At 40.8% G+C, this 25,736-nt stretch overlaps 1 protein-coding gene across 1 annotated transcript in view; it reads right to left on the reverse strand.

Annotated features, from left to right (window-relative positions):
• Positions 1-10,251: 10,251 nt before the first annotated feature.
• The window catches only part of snapc1b (small nuclear RNA activating complex, polypeptide 1b), a 36,326-nt gene continuing 20,841 nt past the window's right edge, over positions 10,252-25,736 (reverse strand). The window contains exons 8-10 of the mRNA XM_073039524.1: positions 21,165-21,227; positions 20,749-20,860; positions 10,252-10,794 (exon numbers count right to left, since the gene is read on the reverse strand). Of these exons, the coding sequence (XP_072895625.1) occupies positions 10,766-10,794; positions 20,749-20,860; positions 21,165-21,227 (204 nt within the window). The 3' untranslated portion in view covers positions 10,252-10,765. The remainder of the gene's footprint in view (positions 10,795-20,748; positions 20,861-21,164; positions 21,228-25,736) is intronic.

Raw genomic sequence — 25,736 nt, forward strand, 5'->3', positions numbered from 1 at the left:
TGATGGTGGTGTCTGAAAAGACGATGCTGTCCAAGTTGCATGCCATCTTGGACAATGTCTCCCATCCACTCCATAATGAACTGGTTAGGCACAGGAGTACATTCAGCCAGACTTATTCCACCGAGATGTAACACTGAGCGTCATAGGAAGTCATTCCTGCCTGTGGCCGTCAAACTTTACAACTCCTCCCTCGGAGTGTCAGACACCCTGAGCCAATAGGCTGGTCCTGGACTTATTTCCACTTGGCATAATTTACCTATTATTATTTAATTATTTATGGTTTTATATTGCTATATTTCTACATTATTCTTGGTTGGTGCGACTGTAACAAAACCCAATTTCCCTCGGGATCAATAAAGTATGCCTGTCTGTCTGTCTCCAATGCACCAGATCGCAAGACTCATCATGGGCACAAACCTGCACACTATTGAAGAGAGGCAGAACAAGCAATTTCACAACATACGCCAGTGAAATTAAACCCAATTCTGATTCTGATTCAATAAGGTGGCATCTATCAATGAGAGACATGTTCTGTTACTACCATTAGGGAGGAGGGACACATATCTGAAGACCCATACTCAATGATGCAGAACTGCTTCAAACGCTCCACCATCTGGTTTCCAAATGGTCCATGAAAACTACCTCACAATATATTTATTTTTAATTCATAGTAATTTTATGTCTTTGCACTATACTGCGGCTGCAAAACAACAAATTTCATGCCATACAAGACAGATATAATAAACCTGATCTGATTCGTTCTCAGTTTTATGTGGGTGCTTTGCTACATGAAAATCCATATGAATAGGTTGATGTTTCAATGCGTTTCATAATGGCTGCATGTGGTTCTCTATTTGTCTTCTTTTGATCTGTATACATTATCCTTAACTCACTGATCTATTGATGTGTCCTGAATATTTTCAACATGTTGTGTTTCAGATCTGCTGTAATTTTCAGATTGAAACAATAGTTCCAGTTATATTTAATTTTACTTTTCCATCTGTTTTAATCAAATTTAAACACATTCCGGTAGCCTTGCAACAAAAGAAATCTGAAATAAACAGCAAGAAATTCTGCACTTCGTTGCCCCTTGATTTATTTAATCCGAATTCTATGAACAATACACACCCAAAGATACTAAGAAATGTGGTTTGCAGCTTCCTCTGACGATATAATCCCTGCTCTTTTATGCATTGTGCATTGAGTGCAACAGGATTTACAGTAAAGGAACAGTATATTGTATAGTGCTTCTGTATAAAATGCTGCAGAGCATTTCACTGGAATTTCTACTCTTACACACAGCAAACCACCCACCAGCCCTCCCCCCCACAATTCCTAAACACTTCACAAAGCAGAAAATGCTAAAAGCACTCAGCAGGTCATATAGAATCCATGGAAAGAAAGTTAGCATTTCAGGTCAAAGAGGATGAAAGTTCTTTTATCTGAAATTCTGTTTTTCTTTTCAGAGATGCTGCCTGACCTGCAAATTTCTGTTTCCATTTCAGATTTTCAGTTCTTTAATTTTCATCACAGCACTACAGAACCAGACACAACCATTTTCAACCAAAAAGTCCTTTAAGTTATTATAGAACAAGTGGTAGATACAATTAAGAAATGTCACTTAAATTTTAATGCCTTAAAATCCTCAATCTAAAAAGTTAAAAGCTAAAAATTACTTGCAACAGCTACAACTGTGAGCAGATTGCTAATAACAAGCAGAATCATTAAATATGACCCCCACTGAATGGAAAGCAGCCTGCTCACTTCTACTTTGGAGTTTATTCAAATAATCTCTACTTACAAAATGATAAGGCTGTAACTCTGAATGGTAGATATTATAGAAAACACAAGGAGTCTGTGTTAAAATGTGACATACCTTAAAAGTAAAACTAGTATTTTATTCTCAACAAGAAATCAGTAAATTAGTGGCTAACAAGAGGGAAGAGAAAAACTAAGCATGAGCAAATACTATACAATATTTTGGAAAAATGAAAGAAAAATCTGTAAAGTTGTGTAAATCAGTGAAAAATGTTAATTAGAAAAATTAAGAATATATTAAAAGTACTTAAGCATCAAATTGATACAACATTTTTGAGAGTATTTCAAACGTGTCTTAAGACAGAGAAGCAGTTTCAGCGACAGGTTACTGTCGATGCAATGCTCCTCAGACAGGATGAAGAGGTCAATACTCCCCAATGCCATTAGGCTTTACAATTCAACTGCCAGGACTTAAGAACTTTTTTAAAGCTATTATTAATGCTTTTTGAGTTAGTGATTTAGATGCATATCATATTATTACTGAGTTAAGTATTGTATGTAATGAGTTTTTGCTACAACAAGTGTATGGGACATTGGAAAAAATGTTGAATTTCCCCATGGGGATGAATAAAGTATCTATCTATCTATCTATCTATCTAAGACAATCAAATCGAGTTGGTCAGCAGAACTGATGAGGCCAAGCAAATACTGAGAAATACATAATCTGCAGCAAAAAAAAACAAAAGCCACAAGGAAAGTCAAAAAAGGGTTATGAAAATACTACAGTTAATTGACTGCACACTATTAAGAAAACTATTCTTAAGAGAGTTCTTGGTAAGCATCCAGAAATATGTAACAGGACAAATCAAGGATATTTAAAGTGATAAGTAAATTAGCAGTATATAATGCAAGCACCTGCAAAATTTTGAGGCGTTTTGGGATCTGAGGGCCAATTCCCTATTAGTTTGGATTCTGCTACGATACAAGGAAAATGTGGTAACAGTTGTGCTGTGATCTGTCATTCAAAAAGCCTTGAGGTTCCTCATACAGCAGCACACGAGAGATTACAGAAACGTCTGAAAGCCACAATTTCAGTGGGAACCACTGACTCCAGCTACATTTGTCCATTGGAATTGGACACTGGGTGCTCTTAGTAGAATAAATGCGAAATGTCACCACACTTGAATTTGTCTTGTATCTGTAGTCACATTACATTGACTGGTACTATAGAATTCAAAGACGATACATACACTCAGTGGCCACTTTATTAGGTACAGTGTGACCTGCTGCTGTAGCAGATCTACTTCAAAGTTTGATGTCTTGTACATTCAAAGAGGCTCCTCTGCATACTACCGTTGTAATGCGAGGTTACTTCAGTTTCTGTCTCCTTCCTGTCAGCTTGAACCAGTCTGGCCATTCTCCTCACACCTCTCTCATTAACGTGTTTTTGCCCACAGAACAGCCGCTCACTGAATCTTTTTTGTTTTTCCGCGCCATTCTCTACTTTTTCTACTCTCATACATTCTAGAGACCATTATGTGTGAAAGCACCAGGAGATCAGCAGTTTCTGAGATACTCAAACCACCCCATCTGGCACCAACAATCATTCCACAATCAAAGTCACTTACATGACATTTCTTCCCTATTCCAATCTTTCATCTGAACAACCATCTCTGCATGCTTTTACGTACTGAGTTGCTGCCACATTATTGCACTTTGGTAGTAGAAATAAATGTGCAGGCTATTTTCTAAACGGGGAGAAAATCCAGGAATCCGAGATGCAGAGGGACTTGGGAGGCCTTGTGCAGAACAATCTGAAGGTTAACTTGCAGGTTGAGTCGGTGGTGAGGAAGGCAAGTACCATGTTAGCATTTATTTCAATAGGTCTGGAATACAAGAGCAAGGATGTGATGCTGAGGCTTTATGAGGCACCGACCGGTGAGGCCTCAACTTGAGTATTGTGCACAGTTTTGGGCCCCTCATCTTAGAAAAGATGTGCTGGCATTGGAGAGGGTCCAGAGGAGGTTCACAAGGATGATTCCAGGAATGAAAGGATTATCATACAAGGAATGTTTGATGGCTCTGGGTCTGTACTCACCAGTATTCAGAAGAATGAGGGGGGATCTCATTGAAACCTTGCAAATGTTGAAAGGCCTAGACACAGTAGATGTGGTAAGGATGTTTCCCATGGTGGGAGAGTCTAGGACAAGATGGCACAGCCTCAGGATAGAAGGGCACCTTTTCAAAACAGAGATGTGAATATCTTTAGCCAAAGGGCGGTGAATTTGTGGAATTTGTTGCCACATGCAGCTGTGGAGGACATGTCACTGGGTGCATTTAAGGCAGAGATTGAGAGGTTCTTGATTGGACATGACATCAAAGGTTAAGGGGAGAAGGCCGGGAACTGGGATTGAGGAGGAGATAGAAAAAAGGATCAGCCATGATTGAATGGCGGAGCAAACTCGATGAGCCAGATGACCTAATTCTACTCGTGTCTTATTAGATATTTGCATTAACGAGCAAGTATTCAGTTGTACCTATAAAGTGGCCACTGAGTGTAGGTTTATCAGCAACACAATACACATACTTCAGTACAACAACATGGGCTGAAGTGGATATCAGTCCATCACAGGGAAAGCCTTCACCACCATTGAAGACAACTATATGATCACTGTCACGGGAAAGCAGCATCCATCATCAAGGTCCCCCACCACCCAGGCTATGTTCTCCTCTCGCTGCTGGCAACAGGAAGAAGGTACAGGAGCCTCAAGACCAACACACCAGGTTCAGGAACAGTTATTATCCCTCACCTATCAGGAACCATAGGGGATAATTCTCTCGCCCCAACACAGAACTGTGCCCACAATCTATGGGCTCACTTTAAAGGACTCACCTTACATTCTCGATATTTATTGTTTTTCTTTGTTTCATTGTATTTACCGTGAATGCCTGCAAGAAAACTAATCTCAGGGTTGCATATGGTGACATAGCTGTGCTTTGATAATAAATTTACTTTGAACTGTGCTTTATTGTTTACAATGGGTTGAAACCTTCCTAAAATGACAAAATCAATACCTTATACACTGTATTCAAGTTATGATCTCACCAATCCACTGCATAATTGATTCATTCTTCTCATAATTAGTAATATTGTTAGCATCCCAAGAGTTTGTTGAATCTATATTTGAGTCTTTTTGAATTATGCACTACACCTAATACCCTCTGCAACTCTCGATACTATGTAGATAAGGTTTGACTGAAAATACCAAATAATGTTGGTTAATTAGAGGTCCTTTTCATCTTTCAATTTTGTATTTGCTCACATTATACTCCATTTACCAGATCTTTTCCCATTCACTTAACGCTGTGCACATATTGTGACTTAAATCCCTACGTTTTTTGTGCCACCAGCAAATTCAGCAACAGTATAATTGGTTTCTTCATCCACATAACTTATAAAAAATTTCCCTTTCAAAAACTGTGTTGAATTTGCCTAGTTTTTTTTTTAATTGACATACAACCAAGCAAACCAGCAATCCCCAAATTTAATCCAAGCCTAAACACAGGACAATTTACAATGACCAATTAACCTATCAACGAGTACGTCTTTGGACTGTGGGAGAAGACCGCAAAACCTGGAGTAAATCCATGTGGTCATGGGGAGAACATACTAACTCCTTACAGGCAACCGCAGGAATTGAACTTGGGTCGCTGGTACTGTAAAGTTTTGTACTAGCCAATATGCTACCGTGCCACCCCAAATAAAATTTCTCAATTTATTTTCTTTTACTACCCTCATAATAGCAGCTAACCAAGTACCCATGGTCTCATGCTATGCCTTCCTTCCTTTTGGAATACAAGGACTATTTTCCAATCTCAAAGAACATCTTCCAGAGCTATACAACTTTGTAAACTTAAAACCAACACATTAACTATTTAACCACTTATTTCTTTTAACAGCCTAGGAGGTCCACCAATTCACAGACTTGTTAACCCACTGCTTCAACTGCTCCCTTGATGATCGTAACTTTCTTGTGCTCTACCTTCTAATTCCAGCTGTTTCTGCTACTTTATTTGCATCCTCCTACCAAAACTGACTGAAATCTCTTTACTTTCAGCTTTTAATTTCCTCTCTTTACCCTATGTCTTTACCCTCTATGTTTGCTGTTAACACTTCCTACTCAATGGGCTAGTGAAACAATTGCTATTACACTTCTAGCCAGCTTTGTTTCAATCAGATTTTCCCTTCTAAATCCACGTCGTTTTCAGCACTTTCTTAATACTGTTCAATTTACTAACCTGTCACCCAACTTAGTGGAATCATGTACTTTTAAGTGTGGTACAATCTTCTGATTTTTTTAATATAATTTAACCATGTTAGATATTCACCTTAGAAATTTTCCTTCCTGAAAGATTGCATTTATTTTGTGTTTTGTTTTACAGATCAAGTGAGTCTGCTCTGCTAGCATCCATAATTGCCCACATATAGGATTTAAATAATAGTCATGGGTACATAATGTTATCTAACTTAAAACTGAATATATAGTACAATCACATAATAATCTCTGCTACCTAGGGGCAACTTCATTCGGGTTATTCGTTCTTAAAATATTTTCTCTGATGCACTAGAGTAATTGCAGAGGCTTGTACTTTCCCATCACCTTAATATTCTGTCAAATCCCTAGTGCACTCCTGATCTTTATATCCACTTCTTCATAAAACCAGACTTCCACCTCTGATTTCACTCTCCTCTAATAGCTACTGGAACCCTTATGTTACCCTTGTTTTTAAATTTCAGTAAATCCATTTCATTTCTGGTCTGCTTCCCATCCAATTTACTATAATCTTCATTGCCAACATCCTCTGCTGCATCAAGGAAAGAGGATCTGCCTGGGGTCCACCTTAACCTCTTATTAACCCTTAAAGACTTGGAGAGGTTAGCAGCAACTTAACTGTTCTACCGTCATCCAGAATATATTGTCACATCCAACACTGACCCTTCTTCACTCTACAGGATGGTGTAAATTTAACCACTGCTTGTTAAACTATGGCTTTTGAAGCATTCATGAGGACTTCAGAACTCTTTAATATCCTTATTTAATCACAGCAAATACTTATGCCTTTAACAGTTAACAGAGACATATTTGGGAGAAGTTTGCTTTGGGCCACTTCTCATGAAGTATACCAGTACATCACCAAGTGAAAGTAGCTAATAAAATACACCTGCTATTCATGACCGAAATAGAAAGCCATTCGTTATAAGTTCCATGTTTTACTGTTCACATACATGGTGCATGAAGTGGCAAAGGCGGGTTACTGGCGCCTTAAAACCAGTCACTATGGGCAGAAGGGACTTTTCCGCAGTGGTTGACAGCTCATCTAGAAGAAAATACACTGATCTCAAATCTCCACTACCTTGCGGCTATACCAACTCATGGGAAAAGCAAGAGGGAGCTAGGGCTTTACTTTTTGGAGAGGAGGATGAGAGGAGACATGATAGAGGTGTACAAGATATTATGAGGAATAGACAGAGTGGACAGCCAGCACTTCTTCCCCAGGGCACCACTGCTCAGTACAAGAGGACATGGCTTTAAACTAAGGGGAGGAAGTTCAAGGGGGATATTAAAGGAGGGTTTTTCACTCAGAGAGTGGTTGGTGCGTGGAATGCACTGCCTGAATCAGTGGTGGAGGCAGATACACTAGTGAAGTTTAAGAGACTACTAGACAGGTATATGGAGGAATTTAAGGTGGGGGTTATATGGGAGGCAGGGTTTGAGGGTCGGCACAACATTGTGGGCCAAAGGGCCTGTAATGTGCTGTACTATTCTATGTTCTATGTTATGAGTAAACCCACAGGAAATTTCTGGAGCTGGAGTCTCTGAGGACGCTCTATATTGAGTTCAACGCTAACTGACAACTCTTGTGACACCGCTAGTGTCAAACTGCATCGGTCTCTGCAGATCCTTTGCACTCATGAGCCGCATGGAGATGGGGATTCTGCTGCATAGACAACAGCTTGCTCTCCATATTGTACTGCCCTGGCTGGTGTGTTCGCCTGAACATTAACATCACCTTGGAGCGCTGACACTATTCAGAAGAGGACACGCCTGCTTCACCTCATGACGTTAGCACAAAATGAAAAGCAGCAGTCACTGGTTATAAGCCACTACACTCAATTTACATAAGAGCCTGGCATCTGGGATTACTCCCAACATTGGGAGGGATTCTTGGATCTCACTGTGCAGCTCACATCTGCCATATTGGATGGAAAGTTAACCCTAGAGGAGCTCAGCAAGGCCACTGACAGCTTGGCCTCCGGGAAGACAGCAAGCAATGGGATTTCCCCAGACTTGATCAAGCATTGCACAACTACCCTACTGCATGAAGTTTTGTCACTACTGGAAGGGCTGTACTACAGGATATGAGGAACGCAACAATCATTACCCGCTGCACAAACAAAGACGAGAAGCAACTGTAACAACTACTGCCGAGTAGGTTGACCCTGTGGTTAAGGCAGCATATGGTGCAATGGCCTTCATCAATTGTGGGATTGAGTTTAAGAGCCGAGAGGTAATACTGCAGCTATATTAGACCACTGGTGAGACCCCACTTGGAGTACTGTGCTCAGTTCTGGTCGCCTCACTACAGGAAGTATGTGGAAACCATAGAAGGGGTGCAGAGATTTACAAGGAGGTTGCCTGGATTGGGGAGCATGCCTTATGAGAATAGGTTGAGCGAACTCAGCCTTTTCTCATTGGAGCGACCGAGGATGAGAGTTGACCTGATACAAGTGTATGATGAGAGGCATTACCCTAGGTAATCTCTAAGGTAAGGACATGTTCCACACAGCTTTGTGGGCTGAAGGGCCTGTATGGTGCTGTAGGTTTTCTACATTTCTATCTCTCTCTTGAATTCTGTTGGCAAAGTTGTCTTGATCCACACACAGAAGTTGGCTGAACATGTCTACCCAAAGTCACAGAGTGGCTTCCATGTTGTGGGGTCAACTGTGGAAACGATTTTCTCTCTCTGCCAACTCCAGGAAAAGTAGAGAGAACAAAAGGAGCCCCGCTGTGTTGTATATCGATCTTACCCACCGCATCTTTGTCAGCAGAGATGGGCTCTTTCAGATTCTCTTTAAGGTATGCTGTCCGAACAAAGACTAAACAGCATGATCAAGTGTTTCCACAACATGAATTGTGCAGTAAAACTGCAGTTCTTCAGAGCCCTTTGATGTTAAGCAAGCATTACACAAGGCTGTGTTCTCACCCCAATGTTCCTTAGGATCTTCTTTGTCCTCCTGAGGCACAGTTAGCATTACAACAGAGGGGATCTACCTCTGCATTAGAAGATGACAGGCTTTTTAACCTCTCCAGCCTAAAAGCCAAAACCGAAGTGCATGAGGCTATGATCAGAGACATGATGATGCAACAGTTACAACCCACACCCCGCAGCCCACAGCAGCTCCAGAGCTCGATGGATCACATCTCCCCAGGCCTACAAGGAATTTGGCCCGACGTGGAAGCACCACCAGTCATTACTGTTGGTAACTACAAACTGGATGTTGTTCAACAGTTCACATACCTGGGCTCCATCGTCAGTGACAACCACTCCACGAGTGCAGAAATTGACAAGCACATCGGGAAGACTGCAACAACTCTTGCCAGGCCCACCACACAAATCTTAAGGTAAATCCAAAATCTCAATCAAAGCAAAGACGACAGTGTACAGTGCGTGTTGTACAGTAGCAATATCTGGAGAACATACACTAAGAAGGAGAGAAGGCTCAATACCTTTGTCACTCCAGGAGATGCCCAATGCTGAGGTTCTCTCTCATGCTGGCCTTCCCAGCATCTACACCCTGCTCAGGCAGTGTACGCTGTGCTGGCTGGGCCATGTCTGCCGCATGAAAAATGGCAGCACACCAAAAGACCTAGAGTCTATGGTGAGCTGACTTCAGGCAAGGAAACTGCTTGCTGCCTACTAGGATGTCTGCAAATGGGACGTGAAGGCACTGGAAATCAACATCGAGTCCTGGGAGGAACTTGCAGCCAACTGCACCAAATGGAGGAGCACCCTGAAACAACAGCTTAAGTCAGGCATGGAAGAATTCCTTAAAACCAGCAGGAGGAAACAGACCCGTCGGGAGGAACACTACCTCTCCAGCAGAGCAGAGACCACCTATAAATGCAACCTTTGGTCTTGTCAGCCACAGACAGCACTGCACTAACAACATAGCTAGGACACAATATCCATGATTGACCTCGACCAACAGAGGGCCACTTCACATGCTGCAAAAGTGTTTGGTGACGACTGAAGTCACAAATGATCAATAGTAATTACCAAAGTTAAAAAGATTACTGTAAAGCTGAAAAAATTCCATCAATTCACAATTGGGACTCAGTCTATATTACAATTTCTGAGATATGTTTAATAAGAACAGACTTCATTCAGTTCCTAGTAAGGATAGGGATAAAAGATAAAATTCTGCACCAGTTGTTCAATCCAACCAAGTTTAATTTAAGCATCACATTGGTTCAACTGACAATACTCTTCTGTGTCCATCAGTTGTTGGGACGCAGTACAGAAAGTTCTACACTGAAGAGCAAGTGATAAATGTATTAAGGTGGGGAAAGAGGCAAGGTGCACAATTTCCCCTAAACCTACCTTCTTTAACCACTGGAGAGAACTGCATGAATTTCACATTACAAGACTTGAAGACAAATCTAGGATCTCTTACAATTCAGTACTTGGATATGATTCAAGACTTTGCTTTCGTAACATAAAAAAGATATTTATTCATTTTCAGCAGAGAAAATACAAAACTTTAATGTGCAACATAGATCCAAACCACCAGCATTGTGATGTTGTGATGGGATTGCTACTTTGATCTGCTTAGTTCCAAACACAGCTTTACTTCTGACCACCCCCACTGGAGTTGCTGAAGGTGCAGAGATTATTGCTTTGACCCCAGTCATTCTACATGTATTATTCAAAACTGTCTTCATTGTCACCGTCTTCTCTTGGATGGTGGAGATTCTAGAAACAAGCAAAATTGTAATATTAGTCACTTGCAATCCAAAACAGGATCAATTACCCCAACTTAAATACAGAAACAACATCTATTAAGTGAGAGATGTTTAAAAGCAAGATAGTAAGAGGTAAAAATCAGTTTGCTCCAATAACGTTAAGAAGAAATACTAGCGAAGATTGAAGGTTTGATCAGGTATAAGGAAGCATATGTCGGCTATAAAAATTGGTATCAAATGAGACTTCAAAAAGTTTATAGGAAAACAAAGGAGAAAAATTAGGAGGGAAAAAGGGGCCATAAAAATGACCTTGGTAAGTAGGGTGAAGGAAAATCCTAAAACATTCACAACTATATTAGAAACAGGAGGGTAGCTAAGGAAAGAGGAGGTTTCATCAGGAAGCAAAGGAGTATTTGATGGGTGGAGTGAGAGGGTATGAGTGAAGTCTTAAATTAGTACCTCTCATTGGAATTCACCAGAAGGTTGTGGAGGCCATAGAGTTAAGGGAAATGATATGCTGGATTATATTTGTATTAAAGAGGAAAAGTGTTCAAAATATTGGCAAAAGGGTGGTAGATAAATCTGCAAGGTCTTATGGAATCAAGACAGGAGATTGCCGGGACTCTGAAAGTGGTTTTTGCATTTTCATTACTCATAAGTGAGGCACAAGTATACTGGACTTCGCAAACGTTGTGTCCTTGTTCATAAACAGCAGTAACGACATATATTCAGTTTCTTGTTGCTCTGTAAAGTCAAAGTCCATTAGAATTCAGGGCAGGCTCAGTAAATGTACTATTCCTTTAGCACTGGAGAACTACTGATTTCTGCCGTGAACAGAATAGATCAGAGTCACACAAATCAGAAACAGGCCCTGAGGTCCAAATACCAATGTATACTATCCTGCTTATTAGGGCTTGGTCCATAGTCTTTTGTACTTTGGAAATCCAAGCGTTCGTCGAGATTCCACTTAAATGTTGTGAGAGTGACTGCCTCCATCACCCTCTGGGTGAGTCAAATTTTTCCTTAGATCCACTCTTACTCCTCACTGTATACCCATGCCCATTAATTTTAACTATCTCCATTGTTGGGAAAAAATTATTATTTACCCTATGTTACCCTTTCATAATTTTGCATATATCTATTAGTTTAACCCTCAGCTTAAGCAAAGAATAAACTGCCGGAGAACTCAGTAGACCAGAGATTCATGTGCACCTCCTCCAACCTGGCCTAGTGAATAATTCAGTGTTCACGATGTGGCCTACTCTCCATCAGTGAGACCAAGCAACAGAGTAGGCAACCATACATGTCGCCTGTGCATCATCCACAGCTGGCATCTTGAGCTTCCAGTTGCACATCATTTCAAATCACCTTCCCACTCCTGCAATGAATTGTCTGTCTTTGGCCTTCTCAACTGCTACAGTAAGGCCAATCATAAACTAGAAGACCAACCTCTTGTACTCCATAATCCCCTCCACTCATTCCACCACCACCCCACTCTCAACATGGCTTCTTCGGTCCATCATCCTCCCCCACACCCCACAATCTGATTCAACTTAACACCTACCAGCTCCTCGTCCCACAACTCCGGTTTTCTCCCACATTCTAAAGACGTACCGATTAAGGTTAGTGAATTGTGGGCATGCTATGGTAATGTGCAGAAGTCTTAGATACGTAAAATAATTCTGTAAAGTGAGAATGCTTTCAAAAATAATGAAAAGGTTCTAAATATTAAAAAAAACTATAAAGAGCAGTAAAACAGTAAAAAAAACTACATGAAATCAATATTTGGTGTGACCACCCCTTGCCTTTAAAACTGTGTCAATTCCCTTAGGCACACTTTCATTCAGTTTTATAAGAAAATCAACTGATAGGCTGTTCCAACCATTTGTAGAACTTCCCACAGTTCTTTTGCAGATTTCGGCTGCCTTACTTGCTTCTGTCTCTCCAGGTAATCCCAGACAGCCTCAATGATGTTGAGATCAGGGCTCAGAGGAGGGCATACCATCCACTGCAGAACTCCTTGTTCTTCTTTCGCTGAAGATAGTTCTTTATAACCTTGGTCATGTGTTTGCGGTCATCATCCTGTTAAAGAATGAAGTTGAGAGTGATCGGACATACTCCGGTATTGCGGGATCAATGAGAATCTGCTTATACTTCTCACACTGAGGATTCTATTCATTCTGACCAGATCACCATTTCCATTCACAGAAATGTAGCCCCGAACCTGCAGGGAACCAGACACTCATGCATGTAGCACACGCTTCTACAACGACCTCCTGTTTCAGCCAAAATTTCAAATTTTGACTTGTCAGTCCAGAGCACTTGCTGCCATCATTGCTCAGCAGCCCAGTCCTTGTAGTTTTGTGCACACGTGAGTTTCCTGACTTTGTTTCCATTTCAGAGGATTGGCTTTTTGGTAGCAATTTTTAAATGAAGACCACTTCTGACAAGACTTCTCCAGACTGTAGAGGGGTATATTTGGGTTTCAGTGGTTTCTGTGAGTTCAGAGCTGACAGCAGCGTTGGACTTCTTTCGATTTAGAAAGGAAGTCAGTTTGATGTATCTCTCTTCTGCTGCACTCAGTTTCCGTGGCCGACCACTGTTGTTTCTGGTCCTCAACCTTCCCCGTTGCTTTGTGCTTCAGAAGAGCTTAGACAGCACATCTTGAAACCCTGCCGCAACATTTCTGCTTGGGAGAGACCTTGCTGATGCAGAATGACCACCTGGTGTCTTGTTGCTATGTTCATTCTTGCCATGATGTAAGAATTGATGACTTGAAATCACATCTGCCACACCTTTTAGTTTAATTCATATTTGACCAGTTTGATTCCTTCTATACCCATTTCTGTTTCAGTTAAACAGTTTAGTTCATTCACTTACTATGTCATTGATCATTAGCACCTATCTGTCATCATTGTTTAATCATGCACTGGACTGTATACCTACAAATTAATCACATTTTTACTTGAAAAGTGGTCTATTACTTAAAATGTTATTTTCTTTAGTGAAATACAAACATTTCTCAGTAACATTTAATTTTTTGGCAAATAAATGTTTGGAATCTAAAATTTGCTCTTTTCTACTGACACACTAATGCAGAAGACAAAAAATAAATATTTAAAACAAAATTTATATATACGGAAAACTTTTGCACAGTACTGTATGTTGTTGGTGCCAGAAACGTGGTGACATTTGCAGGCTGCCAGCAGTATCCTTACTGATTTGACTTGACACAAGTAACACATTCACTGTATGTTTCAGAGTAAATCTGACAAATAAAGCTAATCTTTAACCTTAAGTCCTCTATAATTCTAAATACTGTCCAGCTTTCTTCTTACTAAACAGCCAAGACCTAATGCAGGACCTCAACTTGGAACATTAACATATCGCTTTTGCCAACATGTTAAGTTCCTCTCTTTGGCTACGTTCTTCCAGTTTATTTATTTTTTGCTCCAGATTCCAAAATCTGCAGCCTTATATGTCTCTGCCACACAGCTTCCTTCACCCCAAGGGAAGCAAACCCAGTCTAACCAGTCTCTCTTCATAATGAACCATTTCTTTCCAAGCAACACCCTGGTGAATCTACTGTATACTCTTTACAGGACATTCATGTCCTTCCTTTCGTGTGGCAACCAAAACTATACACAATAACTAAGTTTTATAAAGTTAGAATATGACTTCCATGCTATATTCTATGCCTAGGCTAATGGAATCCAGTATGACAGTCATTCCGTTCCTCACTGTTCCCTTAGGGCTCTTCAATTCATGGTGATATACTACTAGACTTCCCAAAACGATACACTATGCACATATTTGGATTAAATTCATCTGCCCTAGCTCAACCTACCAGCCCATCAATACTTTACAATGTTACATGTCCTTTGCACATCATCCCTTTAAATTGCCCATTAAATTCTTGACCCTCATAGTCACAAAGGGTCCCACCACTTTACCTGAAGCTGTGACCCCAGGATAATAGGACATTTTAAAGCTAGAAAATTAACATTCTGAAAGGGTGGGGAAGAACGGTAAAATAAAACATTAATACAAAGCAAATACTAGAGGCACAAGAGATTACAAAACAATAAAATGGAGCAAATACTGCTTCTCCTCCTCCTTGCCCTCACATCCCAATCAATATTTAAAATATTTATTAGAGTCTGAAATTATCAGTGACATATTGGCCTGCGACTCCTGGTTTCCTAGGTAACCATGCAATATTCTTTCACTGCACTGTATCAAATGATACAGAGCTGATGAAATCTCCAATATTCATGACTGTACACAACTCAGACTAACCAATTCTATAAAATGAGAATGGATTTTGCAAATATCTAGTCATTATAAATAAAATTTAAAGTATTCCTTTGTATTAAGGAAGCATCAAAATTTCTCACTTTATCTTGGGCATTAAGAGGGTAATGACTGCCCAACACTCAAACAATTCAGGAACACCTGTCCAATAATGATCCCTGGCATATGTGGCTGGGCATCAAGGGCATTACTGACTAAGCAAGGAAAAACAGCGTAGACTCTACCAGTGACACCTCCTTCCCTGATACTCTTAAGTAATTTTTAAGCACACTTCAAGGCTTGCAACACAGGTGAGCAGGCATTGTCTCTAACACCAGCAGACGTGAGAATGAGTCCACAGAGAATCGACCTCTGTAAGGTGGCCCGGCCAAACAACATCCCAGGTCAAGTACTCAGGAAGTATGCATACCAGCTCACTGACACCTTCAACACTTAACTCGTCCAGGCTGCTATCACCACACGCTTCAATCAGCCACCATCAACCCTGTACCAAAGAACTCTACACCTTCAGAAGTGATCGACTATTGCCCAGTGACACTGACATCAAACATCATGAAGTACTTTGAACGGCTGATAATGGCACATATCAAAAACTCTATTCCTGCTACACTGGCCACTCACCAATATGCTCACTGACAAAACCGCTCTACTACAGATGCACCTGGCCCTGACACGCCTAGAATACAAGGACACATATCAGAATGTCACACTGTTGTCTCACAGACCTTGGTGAAGAAACTCCTATTTTCGGTCTAAGTACACCACTGTAACCATCAGACCTCATAGTCAAGATGCACAATCACAACTCCCTCCCCCATCATCCTCAACACACGTTCACCCCTACCAGGCTGTGTGCTGAGCCCATTGAGGTACATTCTGCTCACACATGACCATACAGTAATCACAGTGCTAAGTTCGCGATGGCACGACAGTGGTGGAGATCATCTTCAACCAACGAGTCTGCCAACAGAGAGGAGGTAGAAGAGCCCAAGGCCTGGTGCCAGGCAAATACCCTCTTCTTCAGTGCCCACAAGGCTATGGAGATGGTTATGAAAATGATCCCAGGATTGAATGGCTCGTCATATGAAGAGCTTTCGATGACTCTGGGCCTGTATTCACTAGAATTCAGAAAAATGAGAGGTGACCTTATTGAAACCTATCAAATAGTGAAAGGCTTTGACAGAGTGGATATAGAGAGGATGTTTTCTATCGTGGGAGAGTCTAACACCATAGGATACGGCCTCAAAATAGAGGGGTGTCCTTTTAGAACGGAGATGAGGAATTTCCTTAGCCAGAGAGGAGTGAATCTGTGGAACTCTTTGTCAGATACAGCTGTGGAGGCCATCTTTATGGATATTTAGGTAGAGATTGACAGATTCTTGATTGGTCAGGGCATGAAGGGGTACGGGGAGAAAGCAGGAGGTTGGGGCTGAGAGGAAAATAGATCAGCCATGATGAAATGGCAGAGCAGACTCAATGGGCCAAATGGCCTAATTCTGCCCCGACATCTTATGGTCTTATCAACTTCAGAACTCACACCACTCATGCCCCTCTTTACATTAGCATCACAGCAGTGGAGACTGAAAGCAACTTCTAACTCCTGGGAGTATACATCTCACATCACCTCCTAAGGTCCCAAAGCACATTCTACAAAATCAGGAAAGCTCACCAACGCCACTGCTTTCTGAGTAGGCTAAACAGAACTGGACTATGCATATCTATATTCATGGCAGTCTACAGATGCACAGTAGAGAGCACTCTACCTTGCTCATCACTGTATGGTACAGAAACGGCACTGTGGCAGACAGGCTGGCTCTACAATGGGTAGTCAAAACTGCCCAAGACAACACTGGCACCAGCCTACCTTCCACCTAGGACATATATACAGAAAGGTGCCAGAAAAGGGCTAGTAACATTATGAAGGAACCCTGGTCAAGGTCCCACTCCCATCAGTGAGCCAACGTAACATGCACACCAGGACCATCAGATTCAAAAACAGTTACTGTCCCCAAGCAGTAAGGCCGATCAACACCTCCACACCCCACCACCACTACTACTTTATCATTTCCTCTCATTCACTTTATGTACAGGTAGATCTATGCCTAGCGTCATTTTATGGACTTACAATCAATCTTTGCAAATAAGCTTAGTATTTATATTTATTGTGTTTTTTATTATTATTATGTTCTTTATTTTACTGTGTTTTTTGTGCTGCATCAGATCTGCAGTAGCAATTATTTTGTTCTCCGATACACTGATGTACTGGAAATGACATTAATCAATCTTGAATCCTGAGTATTGAACTCAGTTTGAACATCATACTGAGCTTGATATCTGGGTACATTTTCCATCACTATAAAATGTAATTTACCACCAAACGATTAAGGGCAAGAAATTAATAGGAGTGACATTACACTTTCTCTTTAAAGTAAGAGTAAAGTTTATAGTCCCAAGAAGTTATAAAATGGATTTTTAAATCAGAAAAGATGGAGAATAGAGTCAAGTGATCGACTTCGCAAAGTACTAACAACCATGCTGTAATTGTTATATGGTTATAATTATGGGCTGAGTGCAGGTAGGTGGGGCTAGGTGAGAGTAAGCGTTCGGCACGGACTGGAAGGGCTGAGATGGCCTGTTTCCGTGCTGTAATTGTTATATGGTTATAATAGGAATGAATTATTCTCAATAGGATTGTATTAGAATGAAAAATATGAAACAATTGCAGTATTTTGATCTTACTCAATATTGTATCTTATTGCACACAATTCTAAAATCTTTTGGTCAAGGCAAATACACAGCACTTCAACAAACCATTGTTAATGTACAAATTTTAAAGACAAAACAAATTCCCACTAAGTTGACATTTAAACAATTGGCATGAAGAACCTAACAGCAAAAAATATCATTAAAATTTTGAACAATTAGTGATTTCATTTAAGATACAATTATCAAACACCACAGCAAGGATGAATAAGATAATAAAATGATTTAAAATGAAAATTCATTTTCAGTATTTAATACATCTGTCAAGGAAATCCAAAGTGAAAAAACTAAACTAAAAACATACACAAGAGGCTTTCATTTGTCCGATATAAAAACCACATTAATGGACATGGCTTAAAGGACTTACAACAAAGTTGAGAGCTGTCCAACAAAACTTCCTTGAACACTTAGAAACTTCAGGATGCCTGTTTGCTTTGAACCACTCCAGACATCACTTTAGAGTTGTGGAAGTCCCAACCCAGAGGATCATGTCAATTCTAGAATTTGTATAGTGTATTTCTGCACTGCCCACTGCACCCACCACCATCTTCAACAGAGAGAAGAAAAGGTGCATACATAACAACTTTTGCAAATATTAACTTTAAACTTCTATGTCACTACTGAATGTTATTTTTTGAAGACAGGTATTTTCTAAAAATAAATAGGAAACAAATGTGCCACAGAATTAGCAAGTTGTTCCATGTCCCTTTCCTAGACTATACAGTATAATCAATCACACTGAGCTAAGAAATTCTGGACAGAGATACCATTTTTCCCTTTCTCAGTAATCTTAAATACAAAAAGCACCCTGGAGTTATTAACCACGCATGTAATGCTTAAACAGTTGAACTACTGACAAACATTAATTTTCAAATCTAAACCCAAAACAACTGAAAATACCCAGGAAGCCAGACAGCATCTAAGAGATTTCAGTTGATGATCTTTCAAATTTCCAGCATCTTCAGCAGGGGTTTCTTTATACTGTGGACCAATACCATTAAGCAAGGAGTCCATAGACCCCAGGTTGGGATCTCCAAATACAGTATTTACCATCAAGGGCTAAAATGTGAATAGGATTTTCTAAAGGTGTAGCCATGGGCACCCACATGGGTCCTAGCTCTATGCCTGCCTTTTTGTCAGCCATGTGGAGCAACCTATGTTCCAAGCCTACACCGGTATCTGTCCTCCTCTTTTCTTACGTTATATCGACAACTGCATCGGCGTTGCTCCCTGCACACATGCTGAGCTCGTCAACTTCATTAACTTCGCCTCCAACTTTCACCCCGCCCTCAAATTCACCTGGTCTATTTCTGACACCTCCCTCCCCTTTCTAGATCTTTCTGTTTCTATCTCTGGAGACAGCCTATCCATCGATGTCTACTACAAACCTACAGACTCCCACAGCTACCTAGACTATTACTCCTCCCACCCTGTCTCCTGCAAAAATGCTATCCCTTTCTCTCAATTCCTCCGCCGCATCTGCTCTCAGGATGAGGCCTTTCATTCTAGGACAAAGGAGATGTCTTCCTTTTTTAAAGAAAGGGGCTTCCCTTCGCCCACTATCAACTCTGCTCTCACCCCATCCCCCCGCCAGCCCACCAGGGATAGAGTCCCCCTGGTTCTCACCTATCACTCTACCAGCCTACAGATCCAACGTATAATCCTCCGTAACTTCCACCACCTCCTACGGGATCCCACCACCAGACACATCTTCCCCTCCCCCCCCCCAACTCTCGGCTTTCCGCAGGGATCGCTCCCTACGCGGCTCCCTTGTCCATTCATCCTCCCCCCCCCATCCCTCCCTCCAGGCACTTATCCCTGCAAACAGAAGAAGTGCTACACCTGCCCCCACACTTCTTCCCTCACCACCACCCTAGGCCCCAGACAGTCCTTTCAGATGAGGCACCACTTCACCTGCGAGTCAACTGGGGTGATATACTGTATCCGGTGCTCCCAATGTGGCCATTTATACATTGGGGACACCCACCGTAGACTGGGAGACCATTTCGCCGAACACCGACGCTCAGTCCTCCAGCAGTGGCGGGATCTCCCTGTGGCCACACACTTCAATTCCACAGACCACTCCCACTCCGATATGTCTGTCCATGGCTTCCTCTACCGTCAAGATGAGGCCACACGCAGGTCGATGGAGCAATATCTTATCTCCCGCCTAGGTAGCCTCCTACCTGCCGGCATGAACATTCAACTCATTCAACTCACAGACCTCAGTTTATACCCCTGCCCTCCTTCCCCCCCCCCCCTTACCCCATCCCTATCTATGATTTTAGCCTGGTTCTCTTTCTCTCTCTTTTTCCCCCCTCACTATAATCTGCCCCCAGTCCTACCTTTCTTTCTCTTTTATTTCCCATAATTCTCCACCTTCCCCCTAGCCCATTTCCCTCCAGCCTATCACTTCCCAGCTCTCTACTTCATCCCTCCCCCCACTTCTTATCCCCCCCCCCCTCGACCATCCCATGTTACTTCACTCCTGATGAAGGGTTTCGGTCCGAAACGTCGTTATTACCTCCTCCCATAGATGCTGTCTAGCCTGCTGAGTTCTGTCAGCATTTTGTGTTTTTAAGGATTTTGTAATGATCATATATGAAGACCCTGAAGGAATTCCAGCAGGTCAGGCAACACGTACGGAGGGAAATGGACAGTCAACATCAGTTTAATTATTGTATACATTTTAGAGTGAACCCTGAAACCACACAAAAATATATATTCATTCTTTTCACAAGATTTACCATGTAAGATCTTTTATGGGCAGAATTGACATCGTATGCACATTATATGCTTAAGTTACAATGTAGGTAATATTGCAGAGCTGTATTGAAAAGAACCATGCTCTGAAACACAACTCGCATAAGAAAACATTGAAAATTACCTTTCTTGTTGGCTTGATCTTTCACTGATGAATTTCTCACATTTGGAGGTTTCTTTTCGATTGTCTGATCAGACTCAGTTTTTACTTGCCGGTGCCGTCTAGATCTTGAGACCTTAAAAATATTAGTTTTAAACAATTTATGACCTGCTTATATCACATGAAACCATATAACATTGTTTTCTTTTATTCCTGAAACAGAACATTAAATCCTGACAATGTTCACTTAAACACAAAGAATGGAATTCTAAACAACATAATTATTCAAGGCCTTCAATAAGAATTGTACCTTTACTAAGAAATATATTTTAATGCTGGTGTTGAATCAATTTTCCATTCAGTAAAATTTAAGTACTTATTTTTGTAATTACAAATCAAACATTGCTAAATAAGACATAATATGATTTTGGCATACAGACCTTGACTATGGAACTATATGATTTTGACTTTATCTCTGCTAGGGTCTGTGCACGCCCGGAACCCTGTTTGAAAAATAAAGCTCAAGTTAAGCAGTTTCTAAATTAATTCTTATTTTTAAAGAATGCAAATTAGAGCAAAATAATATTCATAATCACTCAGTCATATTATATTGTTCTACCAGATATTTACATCTGTTACAATACTAAACTGTACCATATTAAACGCAAGCACTTGCCTAACAAAGATACAAGTTTCACCTCCATTCTGGTCTGACAACATTAGATGGACTTCAGTTACAATACTGAGGAATGGTACATTGACACTTGTCCATGGTTTCAGAAGAAAGCATTTTCCTTCTGATAGGAACCAAAACTAATTAACAATTAGTTTCAAATCCTCCTTCAAAGAATGCAATGAATGTTAGTAATTTTTCAGTCAGTAATGAAGTACTGGAATAACATAACTCATATGGAAAATAAAGTCAGGGATGGCTCAAGTATGGTTCATTTAATAAGACCAGCTGAACCGACTGCAATCCCAAATGTGCATTCCTGTCTACCCAAAATAACTTTTCATCCCCTTGTTTATCAAACATCTATCCACCTACCAATGCTATAGAAACATAGAAAACCTACAGCACAATACAGGCCTTTTGGCCCATAAAGTTGTGCCAAACATGTCCCAACCTTAGAAATTACCAGGCTTACCCATAGCCCTCTATTTTTCTAAGCTCCACGTACCTATCCAAAAGTCTCTTAAAAGAGCTTATCATATCCGCCTCCATCACCGTTGCCAGCAGCCCATTCTACGCACTCACCACTCTCTGAGTAAAAAACTTACCCCTGACATCTCCTCTGCACCTTAAACTTGTGTCCTCTTGTGGCAACCATTTCAGCCTTGGGAAAAAGCCTCCGACTATCCACACGATCAATGCCTCTCATCATCTTATTCACCTCTATCAGGTCACCCCTCATCCTCCGTTGCTCCAAGGAGAAAAGGCCGAGTTCACTCAAACTATTCTCATAAGGCATGCTCCCCAATCCAGGCAACATCCTTGTAAATCTCCTCTGCACCCTTTCTATGGTTTCCACATCTTCCTTGTAGTGAGGCCACCAGAACTGAGCACACTACTCTAAGTGGGGTCTGACCAGGGTCCTATATAGCTGCAACATTACCTCTCGGCTCCTAAAATTCAGTTCCACAATTGATGAAGGCCAATACACCATACACCTTCTTAACCACAGAGTCAACCTGCACAGCTGCTTTGAGCGTCCTATGAACTCAGACCCCAAGATCTCTCTGATTCTCCACACTGCCAAGAGTCTTACCATTAATACTATATTCTGCCATCATATTTGACCTACCAAAATGAACCACTTCACACTTATCTGGGTTGAACTCCATCTGCCACTACTCAGCCCAGTTTTGCTTCCTATCAATGCCCCACTGCAACCTCTGACAGCCCTCCACACTATCCACAACACCTCCAACCTTTGTGTCATCAGCAAACTTCCTAACCCATCCCTCCACTTCCTCATCCAGGTCATTTATAAAAATCATGAAGAGTAAGGGACCCCGAACAGATCCCTGAGGCACTATATGAGTTATTTGGCTCATATAAAGCTGATGCTGTATGGGAGCATGTACCAACCCCCACCCTCCCCCCACAGACAAAGAAGAAACAAAAACTCTCAAACCCCAAACTCGCACAAAAACTAACAGATCACCCACACAGAGAAACAGCAGAAAGAACATCAAACTCCAAACTCCCAGCCCACCAAATGGCAAAAATGAAGAAAGGGGCAAGAAAGAAATTCACAAACTGAAAAAGGCAATATCGTACTGAATATATGACTTAAAGATTTAGTCTGCACTCACCTGCTACAAATTTGTAATAAATTTTGTCTTAAATTTATCAACAGGTGTCCCCCGCTTTACAAATGTTCACTTTATGCCACTTCACTTTTACAAAAGACCTACGTTAGTAACCTGTTTTTGCATTACAAAGAGGATTTTCACTTTTACAAAAATTTTTCCCATATAAATTAATGGTTCTTCGCTTTGCGCCACTTCGGCTTAAGAAAGGTTTCATAGGAGCGTGCCACCTTTGTAAAGGGGGGACACCTGTATCATAAATACCAGCTAATCCTTCAACCTCACATACCGACAATGAAAATAGATCAGATAAATTATCTCCTTTCTATCTTACCCCACCTAAAATGCTTAGTTTTTAGATATACTTAAAAATAATTTATACATGTAAACAAAGTGAGGCACATCAACACAGATGGTTGGCTGAGAAAGTACAGAAGGACCAGCTATTCACTGACAATCACAATTTGCATGGGTTCTTCACAGCAACTGACTCTATCGAGGGCACAGAATGAAGGACACCTTAGAAGACAGAGAGACGGTCAGTGACCACTGGATGGAAGAACTCCTTAAAAATCATTCTGCCCTTGATGTGAGCCACACCTGACCAAAGCTCTGCTTGTCAACTGAAAAACAACAAGGCCTCAGGAGTAGGTGATATTCCTGCTCAATTGTTAAAATCCTGTCAGAGAGGAACCTCAAAGAGAACTTCATGCCTCAGAGATAATATATTCTCGACAATGATAACAAGACAGGGCACTTTGATGTCCGCCACAGTAACAATCAACAGGTGTCCGACCCCTCAACCACTTACGAGCGTTGGTCAAAGAGCGACCCTCCAAACTGCAGTATGGATGCTGTCCACAAGAAGCCCCAAATGAACAAGATTTGCACACCACTTCAACTTCAATCAAGGTGTCTGAATGCATGGATCAACTTCAATCAAGGTGTCTGGTCTTTTAGAACTCATAAAAGCCTTTTAATCTGTTAGTTGAGTGGAAATTTGTAGCATCTAACCGCAAAAATTCATCTTCAGTTTACATTTGTTTTATGATAGGCCCAAACTCAATTCAGACCTGTGTCCAGCAAGGCTGTGCCATCAATCCAATCACAACTCAAATGTATTTTTGCATGAAAGTTGAAAAGCAATATATACATGAAATATGGAGAAGTGGCCATAATTTTGCACAAGGACAAGAACCTGCTAGTTATTGGGGAAAAACTGGAAGCCTAAGAAGGTCATAAGCAAAAGTGACTGAACAAAGAAAAGAGGTAAATGGGATTTGGTGTGAATTAGTATGACAGACATCCCACCCTGCAAAATCTAATTTCAGGGAGGTAGCAATTTGCGGGAGATTCGCTGGAGAGATGGGATGTCTGCAATAGCGTAGCTCTTTAGCAGCTCGCTAGCTAGTTTAAATGACATCTGTTAAATTCACCTCAAAATGTTTTTTACATTTTAACCCACCATGGGCAATATAAAAGTCACTGTTGCGAACAGTGCAGCAAACAACACTGTCATTATTTTTGACCCCTATTAGGCAGGGGTACACTTTAGTGTAGTCTGGAGTGAAGTATGTTTTTTTGGAACACTCTGTCATGTCGTGCACTCTCTTTCTCTCTATCTCGCTCGCTCTCAAAAAAAAATCAATTTCTGGGATATTGTATATAATTTGTGGGCGTCAGGGAGCCGCTATCAATATATGGGAGACTCCCAGAACTTCCAGGAGAGGTGGGATGTCTGGTATGAAGGAAGAGTCTTGGAGAACCTCAGGCAAATGGAGGGAGGAATAAATCAGAGCTAACAAAATCAAGGATTAGGGTTTCAGTTGTAGGAATAAACTAAAGCAGGGTTAAAGACAGGATTTATAAAGATGAGAGCAGACACAAAGTCATAACTTGCCGCTGGGACATATAGTTCACTAAATTTTATACCACAACCTCATTCATTAGCCATGAAGAGTCCATGGGTCCAGAATAGAGTTTGCAGTGCTTGAGGACAAAGACTGACTAAGCTAAAATCAATACATAAAAAGTAACATTACATATGAACCTCTTCTATAATGTACCCTTATTTAGGATTCAAAGTCAAAAACACAACTTCTTCAGGAGCAGGCAAGACTGACTTTTGTCCTCACAACTGTCTCTAGCTACATTCTATGACACTCAGTATATTCCACACTACGATATGATTTCCAATATGAAATTTTCTCAGCACTATTCTTTTAGCTATGGAACTTAATTCATCCTAATTCTACATGTATCGAGTACATATTTGGGAGGACAGAAGTTGTATACCGTTTGAGCACGGGTCAGTACTAGTTCTGAAAGTCATTAAAAATCGATAAGTAATACTTCGGTAAAGTCAACAGTGAGACAGTGACTAAAACACAAAGCAGCTCTGTACCATTGATCTTACAGTAAGCCTGGAGGGAACAAATATAATTAAAAATCAGTGGCAAGGATGGAATATTTGAAACTCATTTACTCAGCATTTTTTTCTACAATAAAGACCTGAACAGTTTTAAACAATATAAATCAAGTGATCCAGCAAACAAGAATTGATGCATAATTTACACTGCTTCCTACAAAAACAATGTAATAATTCAACAAAAATTTCATAATGCCAGCAATCAATACAATTCAGTCTTAGATTTTCTGATGCCATACAAGAGAAATCCAAAATTTAAGCACAAACA

This window comes from Hemitrygon akajei, chromosome 3 (assembly GCF_048418815.1).
Source record: "Hemitrygon akajei chromosome 3, sHemAka1.3, whole genome shotgun sequence".
Taxonomy (NCBI): Eukaryota; Metazoa; Chordata; class Chondrichthyes; order Myliobatiformes; family Dasyatidae; genus Hemitrygon; species Hemitrygon akajei.